Raw genomic sequence first — 20,016 nt, forward strand, 5'->3', positions numbered from 1 at the left:
ACGTTACGATAGAAGACGCAATGACGTAATGTTTGCCGTTTGTGATCAGCTGCTTGTTTTAATCTTTTCATGGAAAACAAAAATATAACCTGAAATACGTCATTGCCTTCTTCTATCGTGACGTCATGCTTGACGAGCATTACGGCCTGTTTTTTTAGTGTGGCCTTGTACTAGTGCTACCGCTTGATGGCTTATGCATGTGTACGTTAGTAGCTAGCAGACAATTTGCCAACTAGGAACATGAAATCAGCCGTTTCCCCGTCCTCACTGTCGCGGTTGCTCGCCTAGCATGTCAACAGCTGACTGCTGTAAAAATTGGATGAGGCGACAGTAACTTTTTCTAGTACGCTTCTTTACCATGATATCTGCCAATTCAATTTCGTCCAAAAAATGTATACACATCTCTAAGATTTGTTGCCAATTGACAAGCAATTCAATAAAAAAAAATAAAAATAAAAACTATTGTTTATCATCCCTGCAAAACTGCTAATATTTCATGTTCAAAATTTCATCAGACTTCCGTTAGTTTAAATCAACGATCACACAAGACCAATAGATGGAGCACGCCTATCTAACTAACATACAAGCAGTTGAAGCCAGGTCCGCCATCTTAGTGCAGGCATTTTTTTGTCTATGGTGCAGGTTAGAAGTGGTAGATGCCAATGAAAACGGCACCAAAACTCAATGTCCAGCTTCAAAATAACTTGACATTTAGCCTATTATTTAGACTAAAGGTAAATCGTTGAAACTTCGTATAAAAGATGTCAATTAGTCTAGGACACTATTGGTTCTAATTAAAAGCTTAAAAGTTTTTATTTTCTTTTTTAAATCTTGAAATAAATTCGGTACTTTTAAATGAGTTTTAAAATATGACATAAAAAAGTTCGTCGGCTGCTACTGTTTTTATTTTTTGGTCTGGTAAGTTAAAAAACGGTGGATTTCGTGGATAAAGAGCTCAATTTCTTGGATCATATTTTTTAAAATTTTATAAAGGAGAGTTTTATAAAGACTTTCAGAAACCATATTGTGGCTTTGAAAATGTGTACATTGTAAATCAAACGCCAAACCTTTATCACACTTTAATAAGATATAGATACATATATTATACATTAATTTGTAGCTTTTCAGATTTTTTCTTTCGCCCAAAAAGTTTTTGTTGTTAATATGTAAACTAACTTTTTCTAAGATTCGGTAAACGCTAGAAAACAAATTAAAAGCGTATTTTAAAGGTCATTGTTCAACCGTCATGAATTGTTACATACCAACCTTAGGGCCTATTGGTGACATTGGGGGGTGGAAGTCTAAATTTAGTTTATTACAATTACATCAATGACCTTGAGCTCTGCTAGTAAGATACCGTGGTATGGTGGCGTGTCGGGGAGAAGGGTAAAGGGGATTAATTATTGTTCATGCTTACTCATTCACTCTTACCCACAAACAAACTTATTTCAAGCCTAAAATGAAGAACGTAGATCTAACTTTCTATATTCGATTGGAAAACGTCAGTCAGAGGCAAGTCTAGACCATCAAAGTATATAGTTGTGTTATATACTTCGATGGTCTAGACTGTTCCTATGCCTGCTCGGTCCATCACAAGTTACTGTCTTTACTACTTTTTTAGTAAGCCTATGTGTCGATTATGTATCATGTGCAATGTAAAATCAAGATGACGTTGTTCAAACTAAGATATAAGTTTGGACTTCCTTGTGTGACCAAAATAGTCGCCTACAGAGCAACAGAAGAATCTACCATTTCTCATAAAATTATTTTTATCGACATTTGCAGACGGTTTTATATAATTGTTTTTAAGGAAACCCAAAATCTATTGGCAACCATAAATTAATATGATTTGAATTTTTTTGCCTCCTACAAATGAAATACCATGTGCATATTGGTCCTCTGGTCCTGTTAATACAATTTTGTAAAGGGTTTCTTTTATAATTTAAAACTATATCATTGCACAAGCATTTTCAAGGACTCTCTGCAGTTTTGCGTACTCTTGCAACTACTAATTCAAAAATTCAAGATACAGTTTGGTGGACAATTAAAATTAATGTGTTGATGCGTTATAACAATTCAACTGTTAAATATTATAGTTTTTGAGGGTGGGACTGGAAATTTATACTATATTATAGATTTGCATTCATAGTAGAACATTATAGACTTTAAGTAAACCAACAGAAAAAAGATTGTTTAGAATTTTCAAGTTCATTTTAGAACAAACTGTTTGCTCCGCCTCCCAGTTAACTGAGAATTTCAAGAAGTAGAAACATATTAAATAAGTAATAAGTGAAGTTAAATATAACCCATTGTGTTTTTAAAAAACATTACACAAACTTCACGGATGCCAATATATTTCCAACCATACTAGGAATTTCCTAAAATTGATATTGTATGTTGAAATAGGTTTATTATTAATAAAGTTGAGAATACTAAAGGTTCTACAAAACAAAACATTGAATAATACAAATACATTTGTATTTAAAGTAACAGATGGATTGACAAAATTGTAAAACGATTGTATATTACCAAACTGAACCGTGCCCTCGTGCCTGCACCCAGACTAACGAAATGGAAGCGTGATCCATGCGCAGGCCCGAGGAGCGGCTCACAAAACTTTACTTAACAAAATGAGAACCATGGATGGAGGTTCAAGAACAACACGCCATTTGAGAGAAACAAGCTGTAATAAACCATTTAAATGCACAACAACAATAATCAACAATAATACATGAATTACTCTCAAGAAAACTTTAAAGGATTTAGTCACCCATCTAACCTACTGACTTACAGTCATTTCTTTTATTATTCAATAAAGACTAAAGGACCTTACTAGCTTTTACCTTTCAAAAATCTTTTAAATTAACAAATTACAACAATGATATATATAATGACTCTTTTAATAAATTCATTTGAACTGGTAACTATAACATTTTTAGGGGCCCCAAAAGTGAATACTGTAGAAAGGTTGTAAAAATTTCATGAATAAGTTAGGCTAAAACCTGTTAAATAAAATTTGAAACAGATAACAAAATGGAATGCTGTGCTTAAAACTATATAACAGATGATAAAGATTTCAAGTCCATTCGGCAACAGCAATTAATAACAAAGAAGTATAACAAAGAAAACAGGGAACTTGCGGTACGGCGGTAACGGTTCTATATTAGGCGGCACAGATCCAGGTCGCTAGAGGGCTGCTGAAGCTGGGCGGAGAGGAGGCCATACAGAGTCCAAATGGAGGCCATAGGGTGGTAAATGGTCTCCGCCTCAGGTTGATGCTCCACGTCCTGGGCCCCAAAAGGCGCGCAAGGCGTACTAAAATTTAATCCATAGTCGACGTTAATATCACCCTGAATAAAATAGAGGCAAACTGCATATTAAACATGCCACAAAAATAAAGATGGAAAAGGATGAATTATCAACTCGTTGTCGACAGGAGCGATGTCTCTGAGCCTCTGACACTAGGCGGTCGGAGTAAGAAGAACAAGACTCACAGCCTTGTTCGGGGTCGTGGGAAGTAACAAACGAAACACTGAACTAGCCTACTATAAAAAAAACACTTTGACCATTGATCATGAGTCGTGACATTCGCCCGGTGGAATTAGTCACGGCTCAAAACAATATCAAATTATTTACAGTATCACGGTTACAACTTTTAAACTACTCTTGTTATGACTCAATGTTTAACCTCTTTAGGACCTTCCATTTTATGCTTTTGTTAGTACTGGTTAAAACACCACAGTAGGTTTTGCAAATATGATTGTGAGATGATATATAATCTAAACTAGTTTATGCGTGTTGATAATAATATTTATTTTAATTTGAGTACTTTAATTGATTCGGTTATATGTTTACCTCATATAAAGGCCCGCCCAAACTGCCGCGGTATGCGGTAAGGGTAAACCGCCGGGTATTTTAGAACAACGTGACCTTATGGGAGCGCCCACACTGGCGCGGTATACCGCCACCGGTACGGTACAATTTACCCTCGTTTCGCAAAAATGCTGCATGCTCCATTTTTGCTGCGCGGTATTTCAGCGGTACGCATATTCTCAGTGAGAGTGTAGATCAGTTCTTAGTTGAGAGTCAGTTGAACATCATGTCACGGATCGCTTAATAGAAACTGTGTATCTGTACCCAGTGCTGTATGACCTTGGTCACAAGGACTATAAAAACAAACAAGGACTATCAAAACAAACAAAATATAAAGTATAAACATATACCCTATCTTGCTTTGTTTTTTGTCTGTCGATGTGTATGAATTTGTTACATAGCTTCACGTAACTGCAGTCTGCGGAAACACTCGAGGGGCCAACTTCAAACTTACGACCATGATGTCTAAAAGGAACTATTCTTTCCCAAAGCATTAAGTTTTTGTTTTGTATAGTTTCAAAATGGTGGCCTTTTTTATTTTGTAATGCCTAATGAAAAAAACGGAGGACTTATGGAAGAGTTACAAACGACAAAAAGGGTAATAATCTAATTATCTTGACAGAAATGTACAACTTTTACAGGGTTATCACACAAATAACGCAGAAAAATATTTTCTAAAGTTAAAACGAAAAATTTGAGCAAATTCAATTAATTAGCAGGTATTATCTTTATAAAAATGAAATTTTCTACGTTATTTATGTTAGGGCTTTATAAATACTGTACCTTTCTGTAAAGTGAATTAAATTACCACCATTTTTGTCATTAGGAACCTTTTAATAAATTCTATGGTTTTGCAGTATTAAGCTTTTAAAAATAAAGAGGGCCACCATTTTGCAATTTTACTAAGTAAAAACTTGCTGCTTTTCAAAATATGGACCCTATTAGTCATTATACGCATACCAAGTTTGAGACGCTTAAAGAAGTTCCAAGTTATGGGAAGTTATCTAAATACATACACATTGACAGACGGAAAACGTATCGAGATAGGGCATATGTTTGTTTATATGCTATTTTTGTTTGTTTTGTCCCAAGTAACATGCCCACGGAGTTTCGGGAGAGAGTTTCGAAATACCTTATCCATGGATTTGGGCATTTTGTTATTTGTTCGTTATTGTTATTTTAATTTTTTTAAATTGTTATTAGTGTTGTAAGACGTATTTCATATATTCTGTTTGCAACAACAAGTATTATTCTACATAACAATTATTTATTTCTGTCTTTTCACAGATCTGCAATTAAGTGTAATATTTACCAAGTTCCATTCTCTTTTGGTTAATTTCATGCACCCATTTCTGAGTTCTGCGATCTTCATCCTCAGCTGTAGCGATCAATAACAACATTTTTTCTCATCTGAAGACGAATACATCTTGCATGTCCAAGACACACAACACACCTAGCACTCGATTGCAAATGAGTTACGCCAAGTACCGCTTACCGCCTACCGCGTCAGTTTGGGCACCCTACCATACAGCTAGCGGTGCATCTGTCGAGGCGGTAAAATACCCGTACCGCAGACCGCGTACCGCGGCAGTTTGGGCAGGCCTTAACATTTGAACATGGATTGAAACATTAGATGTCTTTGGAATACTCTGAGAGTGGGAAGCAAAACATAACTTTCAGCAATGATGCATCGAAATCTACCTTTACTGAGTGATTCAGAAATGTAATTGTAACATATTTTGTCAACATGACTAGAATGTTAATAAAATAGATGTATCAGCACGAAATAGTTTGTAAGATAAAAAGTTGCAGCATAGGACAACTTATAGTGTTCTAACCTAAAACATTGTTATTGTTTCAATGTAAAAATTCAATTGATGCAAAATAGCTATGTTACCATGTTTGTAAACCAAAATAAATGTTTTAATGGTGGCATAAAATCAATTTAAATAATTATTTACTACGCAAATTATTTGTAATGTAAAACATTGTTCACCACTCGGAGCAAAAGTATATTATTTATGGTACTTAAATTGTTTTTATAGTACGTGGCAGTACAGTATTATTAGTTTATTAGTTGCTTGTTGCACTGTTCTACACTATGCTCAAGCGCTACAACTCATTAAATGGCATCCTGTACACACACTGTTGATATATGCTGAATTGCGGCATGGTGCCACTATTTAGAGTGTAGGCTGGCGCGAGAATTGGCAACATAGCATTAGGTAAGTTATAGTTCCAGCGGACGGCGCGAGGCGCGCTAGCTACCGGTATGGTTTCGTGTTCCACAATTCGGCGTGTACCTGCGCTACTTAAACTCACATCAACGAGTTCAAAAATACTCAATTGTGGCATGTGATGTTTAAACGACGTAATAATGCTAGAAACCCCAAAAAATGATCGAATTAGCTGTGGCACCCTGAAAAAGGTGCCACAATTTTTTAAGGTGCCACAGTACGGCCGTGTGCCTGTGAAAGATGCCACTATTCGGTGAATACAGACACACACACACACAGACATCACTTCGAAAACCACTTTTTTTGGGTCCAGGGGGACCCAAAACGAATATATCCACTAAAAACTCAAACTCGAAAATTTTGACGAAAACAATACTTTCTCCATATACTATGGTATAGGGGGAGAAAGTAAAAATAGGATTTTAGAAAAAATCTGTTTTTGATTTAACATAATATGTTATGGTCCTTACAATTTTGATAGTTTTTTCATTGTTAAGAAATTTTGATTTTCAATGGGGGATTTTCCCATAAAACCCCATAAAATAACGGAAAATTGGATTTTCTCAAAAATGGCCCGAACGATTTTGATAAAAATTTATTATGTTATAGTCCTTTAAATTCTGAACAAAATTGTGCAAATCCCATTTCCGTATATTTACTCTCACCGCTTACACATGATAAAGGTTGTTGACAAACTTATGGGAGAAAGTATGTGTCAGAATGCTGATACCGTTTATCCTTATAAATATACAGTTCTTCCCAAGCATTCATTACATATCCTTTCTTACAATTCTTTAAAATACCTAGACTATCCTCCATTTTTCCTATTGAGTGGCCATTTTGTAACAGGTGTTGTGCGACATTTGATCTTTCCGGTTTGTTGTTCCTCCACGCAGATATGTGGTTTTTGAAGCAGTTAACGAAGTTCACAGTCTGTCCAATGCAGAAGCTATCACAATCGTTACAATTGATTTTATAGATGCCCAAAGCGTTGAATTTGTTACAATCTTCTATCTTCGTTTATTTTATCTAAATATTAAGAAAACTGACAATACAGTAGAACCTCTTTAATCCGAACCCCCGTAATCCGAATGTCCTCTAATCCGAATGCCTCATTGCTGTTCTCTATACACAGAACAGTAGTTCTTCAATGGATACTGTATTTATTGGTATACACACCGTAATTGTTTCTATTGCAATGTACAGTACTGTTTATTCCCTATGTTTACTACTGTATTAAATAAAGACTCTATTTTACTTTATAAAGCATTTTTCACTTTTCCCTAGCAATTGTTATGTTAAAACAACTTCCCAACAATCCCCGGTCCCAATTAGTTCGGATTAAAGAGGTTCTACTGTACCTAAAATATACCGTGGTCAGGGGAATTAACCGAAAAGGCCAGGGAAGGTTAAGGAAAGTCAGGAAATTCACTTTGCAATGTTACATGTCATTTTTAGACCATTCACTACATTCATTCTTTAGTTATATAATTATACTTCTTTTATTGTACCAAAATTCGCCATATAGCCTATTAAATAAATTGTCAGAAAATTCATAGCAAATTTAAATTATATTAAAATTCATAGCAAATTTAAATTATATTATTCTTTAATCACCCCTCAGAAACCATCATCACATTTTAAAATATATTGTATATATTCAACACATATTATTGTTAATAACAACCTGTAATTAAGTCCATAGTTGCAATAACACTTTTATCCAAAATTATTAATATAGTATAAATTATTTCTAAAACCCCAACATTAAATTAATATCCAAAAGCCTGATTATTAGTGCATGTGTAAGTGATGAAGAAAGAAGACAGCTGGCTTCAACAATGAACTGATCAACATCCTATGTGAAATTAAAAAATTTCCTTCTTCTCAATTGGGACATGGCAGCATCAACACCTTAAATTCAGTGAGGGTATAATCCCTAACATTTTATAAAGTCAAAGTGATCAAAATTATTTAACTTAACAACAGAAAAACAGTTTAGCTTTTATATATATATATTTTTTTTTCATTCCAAATTTGTACTGCCACCTCAAGATTTATATAAATTGGACACAATTACTGAAGATCTGGTGAGAACTCTCCATTTTGTATAGGCTTAGCCTACCTTCAAGAAATTCAACTTAATAGACCTATTTTATTTTTCTTTCTGCTCATCGAACCTAATTATTTGAATTCAAAAACTAATTTATTTTCATCAATAATAATCCCAGAAAAACAATTTGAACAAGAGAACTAAATTCAACTTTGATAAATTTTTCACCTAGTCTATTCATTGTTGGACTTATTTAATTATTTACCTATCCAAGCCTAAGAGCAATATCAAAATTATCCCATTTTTCATAATAATTGACATAGTTTATTTCATAAATCTTAATATTTGAAGATCTTTTTAGCCAGCCGAGTTCCCCTCCCTGAGAAGATTTATGTAATTAAACTAAATTGTAAACTCATTGTTCTGTTTTTACTGAGCTAGGCTAAACCCTAGATGATGACGACCCTGTAACTTAACTTATCTGTTATCTGTTCATTTAAATATCAAACCCCATTCATCATTGTAATATTATTCCTAGTTCATTAAATTTTTATTGTTAGAAAATTCTTCAGCTTAATCATTTGTCTTGCTATAAGTATATTTAATATAGACTTAACCTAGCAGTAAATCAAGGTACAAACCTGAACTAAATTTTATTAAGTTTAACTTAGTCTAAATTATTACAAACACGACAGGCATAGTGTTTTCTTTTAACTTAAGATATTTTTGTGGGAACCCAGCAGTACAAGCAGTACAGCAGTACAGGTCATTTCACTCCTTTGTACACTCATCTTGCATTTAGCTTACAATATTCAGGTTAGGTTTTTATCTTAAAAGTAGTGATAATGATGGTCGTTATTAGTTATTACTTATCTTTTAACAGGATGTATTTAACACTAATACCGAAACCATACCCAGGCTGATGCTAACCGAAACCCCCGGTCTGTAAGACCCCAGTTGAAAATAATGGACCAAGGTTAGAAACACACAAATCACAACCCTGGGCCTGTGAGGCCCCGCTTTAAAATACACTAACTCTGGGGTTCTGAGACGTTCATGTTATGACCAGACAACCTGTCAAGGTCAGGGCACCCACGCAAAATGAACAAACAATATATCAACAGGTAGGGGAGGAAAAGGTGGGAAGGTATTGGGGGAATGGAATCCCGCAAGTAATCAGTGTTGCCAACTTGTGTTTGTGAAAATTACCGTGGGCCTGTCAGACCAGGGTTTCGGTAAAAGTGTTAAAGTGCATATAATTTATCATGGTCTGGTATTGTAAAGGAGTAGGTACAATTCTGTTCATATATGGAGGGTTTATTCACCTTCAAAAAATTGCTGTGGGAATTATTGTCAAAGCAAAGACTTAACTCTTGGTATAAAAAAATATTTCCCTTGTATTGCATCCTTTCGTTTGAGGTTCATCCATAAAAAAATATTTTTGTTTTTAAATAGTAGTATAGTCAAGTCAATGCTTGTTCCTTGGAGGGAGGCGCCCTCGCCGCCCTCCCTCTTTAAAAATTTGTCATTCAAAAGAACAGAAATCAATAAACTGACCAATTTTGAGCAACTTTTGTTGTATACAGTTTTTACATATTGGCAAGTGAAATCGTCTGCTTTCATTGTGAATAACTGGAAAAAAATTCATTCAATATAAAAAATAAGTAAAGAGCTAAAATGTAGCTTATAACATAATAAAAACATTCATACATTTTTTATATATACAAGCTCAATACAAACAGAATTATTGCCTGTTGAAAGTGGGTATTTGGGACTCTTATTAATTGTATTACATTTATTACAATCATGAAGGAGATGAAAATATCAAGGGCCTTATTGTTTGTTTGTTTTTTTAGAATTTGTAACATCACATTTTAATGAGGCAATGTTTTTCCCCAGCTAACTCTGAAGATGGACAGCTGGTCCGCCAACAACTCTCTGGGTTGACTCAACTGTTAAGACCTTACTCACTGAATGCGGAAGACAAATTGGAAGTGATTTATTCAGGAGTTTTAGACACAGAAGAAGTCAACAGTTTGTGTTGTTGTCATTTTAATAAGGAAACTCCTCCAACTCTTAGTCAGTTTTCAAATGAGACTAAACCAAGGAAACTGAAGAAAACCAAGACTGTCCATGATCAACTAAAAGTTATAATGCCACTTGTGTCAAACTATACAGATTTAATTCACAACTTCAACCTGACTTCCAAAAGACATACAATAGAGCTGTTACCACTACAGTGTGAATCACTTGATCATACACCAGGGGACCCTGTAGGTTGGACATATGAAGTGAGCTGTTCAACAACAATAACTGAGTGGACCAACAAGCTTGAGCGAGAACCTCCAATAACCTTGGATCAGTTCAGTAAGTATGTCAAGTATGGGGTGAAGTTTCAGATTCCTCTAGCTGTTGATGGGAGAAACATAACCTTGAAACCAGACACCAAGTACTCTGTCAAGATGGCGGTGAGAGGCCTCAAGTTGAATTACAGTGAAGGAGAGCCAAACATTGAAAATGATCACTTGACTATAAGAATATGCCAACCAGATGGTGGATATAGCTACTTCTACTTTCCCACAGTCAAGTTCATGTACAGAGCATCAACCACAGACAATTAGAATTAAATATAGACTCCACTGCTGGCTGTCTATATTTCATTCTATTTGTCTACAATAATATTAAGGAGTTTTTGGGTTTTAAATTCCATTGTTGAAGTGGGTGTGCAGCAAATGCATATATTTGTATAGTTATCTTGTATTTTCATTTAACTCTGACCATTATGGAACTAATATACTTTTTGTAAAATTCTTAAAATTTAATTTTAAATACATGCAAATTTAGTTAAAAGTATGTTTGATAATCAGCGTAGGCTACAGCGTGTGTATGTGTGTGTGTGGTAAAAGAGGAAAATACAATTTTCAATAAATTTTAAGTTTTAATCTATGTTGTTGGAGTAACAGCTGCATTCTGCGGCTGTAGAAGTAGAAACCAAAGAATTCTTTTAATGAATAAAATAACTTCTTGTTATTTGTTGTGTTTGCGGATGTGTACCAATTAAACCATACATTTTTAAATGAAAAAGATTGAAAACTTTTATTTAACCTGTTACAGTCTACAAGAAATGTTAACAAAATTCATTAGAGGATATCTGTAATTGTTGCACTTAACTTGAATAATAGTTATAGAAATATCAGTTGGATTTTCAATTTTGTCTATTAATTTTTTTATTTAAAATAAATCAATCAATAATCAATACATTTTAATAGTGTCAAATAGGCGTACTTATTTGTTTAAATAAGTTAACTGATTCAGTAAAATATAGTAGTACAATTTAATACTTTTAATAACATTAAAATGAGTTATTTTCTATATTTTAAAGTTAAACTAAATTTTAGAAAAACCAATGTTCCTTAGTAGATGGAGCAGCAAGTTCCTTTAAGGAGTGAACTGGTCTGTTTATCATATAATCTTTAGGTTTTGCTAAAAAACACAAAAGTTTTGATCCCTCTTTAACCCATTGGCGCCGACTTACAAGTGGTACTCGTACGGCCACTGCAGGCCCGGCGGCCGACTTACGAGTGCCGCTCGTGTCACCGTTAGGCAGCACCATTAGTTATTTAATTATTATTATTTTCCTCCCTTTTTTCTTCTTACTTTTATAATGTTTATAAATATCTTGCTTCTCTTGATTTGCCTATTTACTCATTTATTTTAGCGAATAACAAACAATGTTGTGTTGCCATGGAATCCAGATATCACCAAAAATCAGCTGCGGTAAAGTAAACAAACAAATTTTTTTCTACAAGCACACAACTTTAGATTTTTCTACGTAGGGAATCAATTGAACTTTATAATAGTAGTGTTATTTGGTGTCTGGATTAATCTAGGAATTTGTAAATTTTACTTCCAAAAAATTGTTTTTAAAATTTTTATTTTGATAATCTTTATAATTTTAGTTTTTTTTTAGTTTTACACTTTGACTATTCAATTACCACTTTTCTGTAGACAATTTTACTGTGAACAAAATGGTGAAAGAATTATTAATTTATTACTTAAGGTTTTCTTTCTATGGCAATCAGAGTAAAAGTCTACAAAATCGGTAAAATTAATTGCCGACAGCACTGGGTTAATGGATTTTGACAGAATGATTGTGGTTGAGAAAAAAAGGTCCTGGTTATTCATATGACTGATATAGCTAGCTTACTGAGGGTGAAATTGATATCAACATTAAATAATACATAACTAGTTACAATACTACAATAATACAAATATAATATGTGTACCTGTTGCTCAAATTCAAGCGATTTCGAAGTATTACAGGTGTTATTTAAAAAAAAGAACAGTAATAATTTCCGATGACTTTAAAAGAGTTGTCTCAAAGATTATAGAAATACTCTCAATGTACAAAACAGATTGATATAATCAACATTTCTTGTAAATATCATATCATTTTTCAAAAGTTGATCTTGTTTTAGCGAATTTTTTGTTTGGTTGTTGGTAACAGAGAAAATTCAAAAAATTTTAATTCCCATGTTATTCTTATGGTGAATATTTTAAAATTTTATAGTTTGCTTGTTTATGGATATATTTTGATCAAACTTGGCAATTTTATTTATTTTATACTAAGCTATTAATATTTTACTTAAAAACGCACTTTATTAGTTCCCTTGTAGCAGCAAACCTAGGTACTCGTTAAACCTAATGTTATTTAAATACAGTAGATTTTATTGAAAATCATTTCAGACAAATGGAAATTCCCTTAGTCGGCAGGTTTGTAGTGCGTCGGGGGTATTTTAGTGTTTTATACAAATATTTCCCACTCATAGCCGCATTAGGTTGTCCATAATAACAATTATAAATTCTAAAAAAACGTTAATTCTATTTCTTCTACTTGGTGGTGTTCTACGACTTTCCCATGATTCCATAGTTTGCAAATCGGCTCTTTCAATGATTGCTCAAGAAATTTAGCACAAAGTGTTAATTCAGTTTTCTTTTTGGTATATCAAATTGTCCAGGCTTTCTCGCTTTTTTCCATTGTAATATTTACGCCAACCCAAATTCAAATATTAAATATATCATTTCAACCAAGTCAGTAAATGTTTGTAGCACACATCTATACTTTGTCTTATTTAATACGCAAGCAGGATTTTTGTGACAATTACTCCTCCGAAACTACTGAACCGATTGACATGTTTTTGGTGTCATTGGAAAGAGCGTAACGTGAAGTTGTGCAGGAAACTTTCTTTTTAGGGATATAATTAGAGAGTGAGGCCCTGGGGCCCTTTAAAGTTTCGTATTTCTCCATAAGATTAACATGGGAAACAAACATTGTTTTGAAACTCCAGCTGTTGTCAGAAATTGAATATTAATAAATGGTCTGCATGAGAAAATTCACAATGTTTACATTTGATTTGACATTTAAATGTAAACAACCAGAACTGTCAAATGCCTATTTCACAATTTCAGACAGCTGATCAAAAAAATAAAACAACTATGTAGTAGGTTTACTTGAACTTAATGATAGATTATCTTACTAATATTATAAATGTGAAAGTTTGTGTGTTTGTTTGTTTGTTTGTTTGGTTTGTTTGAAGTTCAATCACGCATAAACCACTGGACGGATTGGGCTGAAATTTGGCATGATGATAGCTTACATTCCCGATTAACATATAGGCATATTCTTATCTCAAAAATCCTTTCGGGCTCCGCCCCAGTGGCTCTGTAATTCCCCATGTATTTCTTATGAGTATTCATATTAAAGGGAATTAAAGAATTTAGTCAGCTGTTTCAACTAAAAAAGTTGGTTCTATGATATGGAAAAGCATTAAAAAGTTATAAGATTTACCAACAGGGTGCAGCACTATATTTTTTTTTGCATTTATGAAAACAGCTAATTTGAACTAAGCAGCAACAAAAAACTGTGATTCGCAATGAGAACTGTCAAAGTAGGATTGTTTACAGTTATGTTTATGTTTTTCATTTCATGAATAATTGTTGATATTTTGCGAATTGTTGATAATTTATTTTTCTCTATTGTTTAGGTGAAGTGGTAGAACATTATGGCTATGGTAGATGTGTAATACTACGGTATAGAATACTGTAAATTTAAAAAAACAAATTTTATCAAACTGTGTCCTCCCTTATTGCAAACCCAAAACTTGAGTATAACTGCAATAAGCATTTTATACTTATATTCCAACCCCGTACGAAGGACGGGTACTCTGCTAGTTTATTATAAATCTATTTCAATGATAATGAAACAGATTTTTCCCGTTGCGAAGCAAAAATTAATTAGTGAGAAGAAGAACATATGTTGTAAACAGTCAATGTGTAAATTATCTATGTTTTATTAAAAATGTGTATAGTTTTGGGTTTGGATGTTAATTTGTGTTTATTGATATAAGTTATTAGTTATTAAATTTGTTTTTAAGGATTTGGCATATGAGTAAGCCTATGATAAATAACACCATATCATAGTTCTGCCAGTTTTTGCCTAACTCTGTCCTGTAGAGTTTAAAGTAGCCTACACCTTATTGTCTACAAATTGGCTAAATAACTTAGGTACGGTACCTACTTTATAAAAGCTGACAGCCTTTTTACGTTGACTTAAATTGTAAGCTTACCTTATCCCGTCCATGGGCAGTTTAATTGTTAAAAATTAACCCTTTAAACTGGAATAGGACTGTTATGTAAATTGTGAGTATTTCCATTGGTTAATAATCTTTTAGTTGACTCTTTTAAAATCATTGGACATTATGACTGTTAATAGTTTTTAAACAAGCAATTGGTTTATAAATAACTCCTGTACTTCCTTGCAATTGCTCGATTTCGAGCAACATGTACACTAGTTTCCTTAAATTGCTACTAAAATATTAACAGCAATTAAATTATCCAGCTGATCATAATGTAAGCAAATATGTTCTTAATAAGGATAGCATGGGAACTTTAAAAGCAATGGGGCAGAGCCCAAGGGACAAAAATGTAAGGTCAACGCAAATCTACACACCTAGACAAACATTTTAGTACAACATAATATGTGGGGTTAAATCTTAAAACAAAAAATCCTTATTGTTTACAATGTTTCATGTAGTGTATTAATCCTTATATATATAATACGTGAAGGTGATTTCTACGAAACACTACTCCCCCGTTAATAATAGACGGATTTTTACAAACAATGTGTCAAAATTAAGTATTTTTTTGTGTAGACGCCCCTCTTTCTCACCAATTCCTGTAATAAAAGTCCTCGGGCTTTGCCCCACAGGCCATAAAAATCCCAATGTATTTCTTATGAAGAAAAGATTTTGTTTACTTAAACAGACAGAGACGAATAATTTGTATTAATTGCAAAACAAAACAGCTGTTCTACAGTAGACTACCTCTTATCCGGACTCCTCGGGACCGAGGCCAGTCCAGATAACGGGTTTTCCGGTGAAACCGACGTCCCCAAAAACTCGTTAATACGGACTGTTTACTGTGATATTCGACTTAAATTTAGGAGAGCATTGTATTTAGACACATGATCACTGGTCTCAAATCTTTTTCACGAGAACAGTCGTTTCAGTACTGCCCACTTCCTGCCGATCTAGTCCGGTTTAACCAATGTGATGATAAAAGTTGTACGGTTAAAGAGATGTCATTTCCATCGAGTGTAGTCCGGTTAAACCGATGTCCGGTTAAAAGGTGTCCGGATAAGAGGGAGTCTACTGTAGTAAACACACGATACACAGAAGAGTGTTTGTTTTCAGAGTGAGTTCGTTTTCAGTTTTGATAACTGGGGTAGAGTGATTGATTACATTATCTTTGAGTTGACTTTTTTTAGTCATTGGTAATTATGACTGTTATTTGTTTTGAAATAACGCCTGTAATACTTTGCGATTGCTCGAATTCGAGCACCAGGTGCACTAGGAAAATAGATTCTCTGATAATTACATCTAAAAATGTCTAGAGGATTCCAAAGCTCTAACAGAAATTATAGATTTCATTTGGACCATTGTATTTATAATGTAACAACAAAGGCTTGGCGTGTTCAAATACTTGAGTTATTGGCTCAATGTAGACCAGCCTACTATGTTTTATATCTGCAGAACTATATTGAACTAACTCCTAATAAAACTCTACCTCTAAATATACTTTTTGATTGATGGTGGATAGTAATTTGTGACAAGATTGTGGACTGGTATTAAACTGCCAGAAGTGTAGGTATTATAAGTTAGATTATTTAACGGCAACCAACAAATCAAAGGAAGTAATTAGACAACAATTCTATGTTGGAGGTAGCTGACAGAGCCGTCGTCTTCTCATGATAGTTGTGTGACCATCCAGAGTCTGTGTCGAGCTCTTCCCTTCTCACTGACGCAAACTGTGCTGTCATAATACAATTGCATGAAAAGTCTGGGTAGTTATAGTGTTCACCTGACAATCAGTAGGTCGCTGGTTCGATCCTGAGAAAAGTCAGTAGCTTATTGAATGTTCAAGGTTGGACACTGCTGTCCTGTATCATTGGGCTTTAAATAAAGTCCTTATTTAAGAAACAGCTGATCTCAGTGTCAAAACTATACAGGTAATTTCACTCTATTGTACATCTCATCTTGGATTTACGTTCAGCTTACAATATGCACTTAGGTTTAGGTTTTATCTCAAAAGTGGTGATAATAATAATAGCTATTACATATCTTTTTACAGGATGTATTTAAACTGCATATAATTTATCATGGTCTGGTATTGTGGAGGAGTAGGTACATTTCTGCTTATACAAGGCAGGTTTCTTCACCTCCAACAAATTGTTGTGGAAATTATTGTCAAAGCATAAACTAACTCTTGTTATAAAAAAATTTCCCTTGTATTGAATCCTTTTGTTTGAGGTTTATCCAGTTTTCTTAATAGTATATCAAGTTAATGACCATTTTCCCGTGTATTATTCCATCCAGCACCAATTTTCATAAATATTAGGATTTAGGTTCTTTGTTCTCTATTTCAAAATCTACCCTGAGCGTGGGGTTGTTTTTCCCAGAAGGGAGGCACCCTCCCTCTCAAAATATTTGTCATTCAAAAGATCGGGAATCAATAAACTGACTAATTTTAAGCAACTTTTTTTGTATAATGTTTTTACATATTGGCAAGTTAAATTGTCTGTTTTCATTGTGAATAACTGGAAAAATATTCATTTAATAAAAAAATAAGAGCGGACAGTAAGTACCCTTAAGGATTTTCTTATTTAGGGTTTTCATTATTTTCTTAGATAAAAAAAACCTTGATTGAGTGGACTTGTTCATTTACGAGTAGGGGTTTCAATCCCGGGATCCCAGTCGTCTTTTGATACCTTAACCTAGAAATCCCGAGATTAGCGTCTTTTAAACACAGGCTTATGAATTCTATATTTTTATTTATTTTAGTTTATTTGAAGGGTTTTACCATATGGTATACAGGGTGAACAACTTAACTGTTCCACAATTGGTACCTCAGAAACTATTAGATTTTGAGAAAATATTAAATGAAGAATCTTAACTTATTTTTATGACATTAAAAAAGTTTATATTTCAACTTTTTCTAAAATGGCTGTCATTTTCCAACACAGCTCTGAATTTGTCCTTTGTAGTGGATCACCCAGTTTTTTTACTTATGTTAAGCCATAAACGTATCCATCAGGGATTAAAGCTTATTTAAATAAATCTCTCAATGTCGTCAAACAGTTAACACACTCAGAACATGAACAAACACGATGTGAACACGACCTAACAACAGCTAAGCCTTAGAATTTAACATTCCAAATTGACAACAGGTAATGGTAGTGTTCTGAGATGGTCAGAACAGAGCACGCATACATATGACAATGGCAACAAAAATCCAAAGCCCAGATCATCCACTACGAAGGACGAGTCAGAGCTGTGACCGAAATTATGGTTTGTATATTTTTCTCTGCCTGACGCATGATGATTTGATTTGATACAGAAACAAGGAAGTCTAATGTAAAAGACCATTTAGGTTAGTATGTCAATTAATAAGCTTCTTAAACTTGACTTACACATATTGCAGCAGAACTACTTTTTACGTTCAATATTTTAAGATTAAAATGCAACTTTACAAACGTTTTTAAACACAAAAGTGTCCACCATAACTATGACTTAACACTGCCACAGACCGTTTGAAAGGGTCGACCACAAGGTACATAAAGTTCTGTAGATTATCTACCTTGTAAGGCACAAGAGGTCGCCCATGGTCATCAAAAGTTTGAACTTTCATGACGACAGAACGGATCACAAGTTCATTTGAGTCTCCTATCCGTTCCACACTCACTAGTTCCTTGTAGAGTGACTTTGCCGCTGTTAAATAAGCCTGAACCTCAAACTCGTGTTGGCAGTATTCTCCTCCAAGACAAAAGTGGGTGAAAATCCTCCACAAGAATTGTCGGCGATCTGAATCGCTATAGAGATTGAAAAACTTGCTATCACGATTCAGAATCATACTTCTCAAATTGTCGTCGATTGAAAATCCTTCCACATCGTCCTCCAAACATTGTGTTATGGTTTTGCCATCACAACGGACAATGTTGTTGTTCGGGTTGAGGATTCGGTCGAAAAAATCCATAGAGAGGATTGTACACGGGATGGACTGGAAAGTGACGGATGCTGGCTTACCTAGAGGAACTTGGTTGTAAATGAGACTCCCGTAAACCACAGGATCGGTGAAGAATGAGTCCAAAAAGTGCTGCTTTTGATGAAGTTGAAATTGTCGATTGAAAGAGTAATACTGCACACCAAGTGTCCCTTTCATGGACCATTTCATCAAGCTATCCTTCAAGTCTTTATCTTCTAGTGTTTTACACACCTTGTTTAATTGGATAAACGTGTAAGTGTTGTTCTCCATGGTTGTGTCACACAGTATAAACAAACAATAAACTCAAAATAACCTTAAATTTGGTTGTGATACAGGTTGATATTAGCAGTTCAGTTAGTAGTAAGTGTTACTCTGTGTTGCTATAGCAACCAGAGTTGATGAGTGTTTATTGATTTAATTTGGTTGTTTTAGAGATTTGGACCTGTTGGATTCAATGGTTGTTTAATTCACCTGCAGAGAATTTTATAAAAATTAAAAAAATGTTTTTATGAACTGTACAGTTAACTCGATACAATATTTAGTTCTAAATACATAAAAACTACTTTGTTAAAAACTTATATAAAAAAGGGTGAATATATTATTTAAAAACTGTATTAATCTAAACAATGTCACTGAATTTATAAACATACTTTACAGATATTTTTGTCAAGGTAAAACAATTGTTGTGTACATGTATTTTAATCTGAATAGGGATTTCTAATTCTCCAACCTTTTTCCTGGGTGTTTTAAATCATTAAGATATTTTTGGGATGGAAATCTAGCAATATTATTATTGACATAGTAAAAAAATTATTACAATATGCTTCTTCTTGATCACATTGATTTGTTCAACTGAAAGGCAGTCATTAGTTTTGGAATTAATTAAACAAAGTAGCCTACTTAACATTAATTAGTTATGTCACAGTAGATTCTAAAATAGTCAATGATTCTATACACTGAACTTGGTTTCTAGATTTGAAACTTTATTTTTTAACATACTAATTCAGATTAGAAACTTGTAGATTTGACTATCCTTAAATATATCTTAAAAAAAACTTAAATTGATTTGCTTTTATTTTGCACTCTTACAAAATGGATTCATATTCATGTGAGTTGCACCACAAATCAGACAAAGACTGAAGGTAAAAGGTAATCTATATACAGTAAATAAAATTACAGTTTTGTCTGTACATTGCTTAGAATCATGCGGTTTTTGGTTATTTTTACGTTTCATAGCCTAAGAAAGCCGAAACG

General features: G+C 33.6%; 2 protein-coding genes across 2 annotated transcripts in view; one reads left to right on the forward strand and one right to left on the reverse strand.

The window, feature by feature from the left end:
• LOC129000970 (BTB/POZ domain-containing protein 9-like) overlaps positions 1–11,069 on the forward strand; it is a 71,667-nt gene extending 60,598 nt beyond the window's left edge. The window contains exon 5 of the mRNA XM_054428080.1: positions 10,063–11,069. Coding sequence (XP_054284055.1) covers positions 10,063–10,784 — 722 coding nt within the window. The 3' untranslated portion in view covers positions 10,785–11,069. The remainder of the gene's footprint in view (positions 1–10,062) is intronic.
• Positions 11,070–16,405: 5,336 nt separating this feature from the next.
• LOC129000286 (cilia- and flagella-associated protein 300-like) lies at positions 16,406–19,032 on the reverse strand. Its single transcript, XM_054427247.1, has 2 exons — positions 18,279–19,032; positions 16,406–16,533 (listed from the first exon to the last, which is right to left on the reverse strand). Exons 1-2 carry the CDS (start codon positions 19,030–19,032, stop codon positions 16,406–16,408), a joined length of 882 nt encoding a protein of 293 aa, XP_054283222.1.
• Between the last annotated feature and the right edge of the window lie 984 nt (positions 19,033–20,016).

This window comes from Macrosteles quadrilineatus, unplaced genomic scaffold (genome assembly GCF_028750875.1).
Source record: "Macrosteles quadrilineatus isolate MER2022 unplaced genomic scaffold, UCM_ALF_1.0 Scaffold_8__2_contigs__length_117827958, whole genome shotgun sequence".
Taxonomy (NCBI): Eukaryota; Metazoa; Arthropoda; class Insecta; order Hemiptera; family Cicadellidae; genus Macrosteles; species Macrosteles quadrilineatus.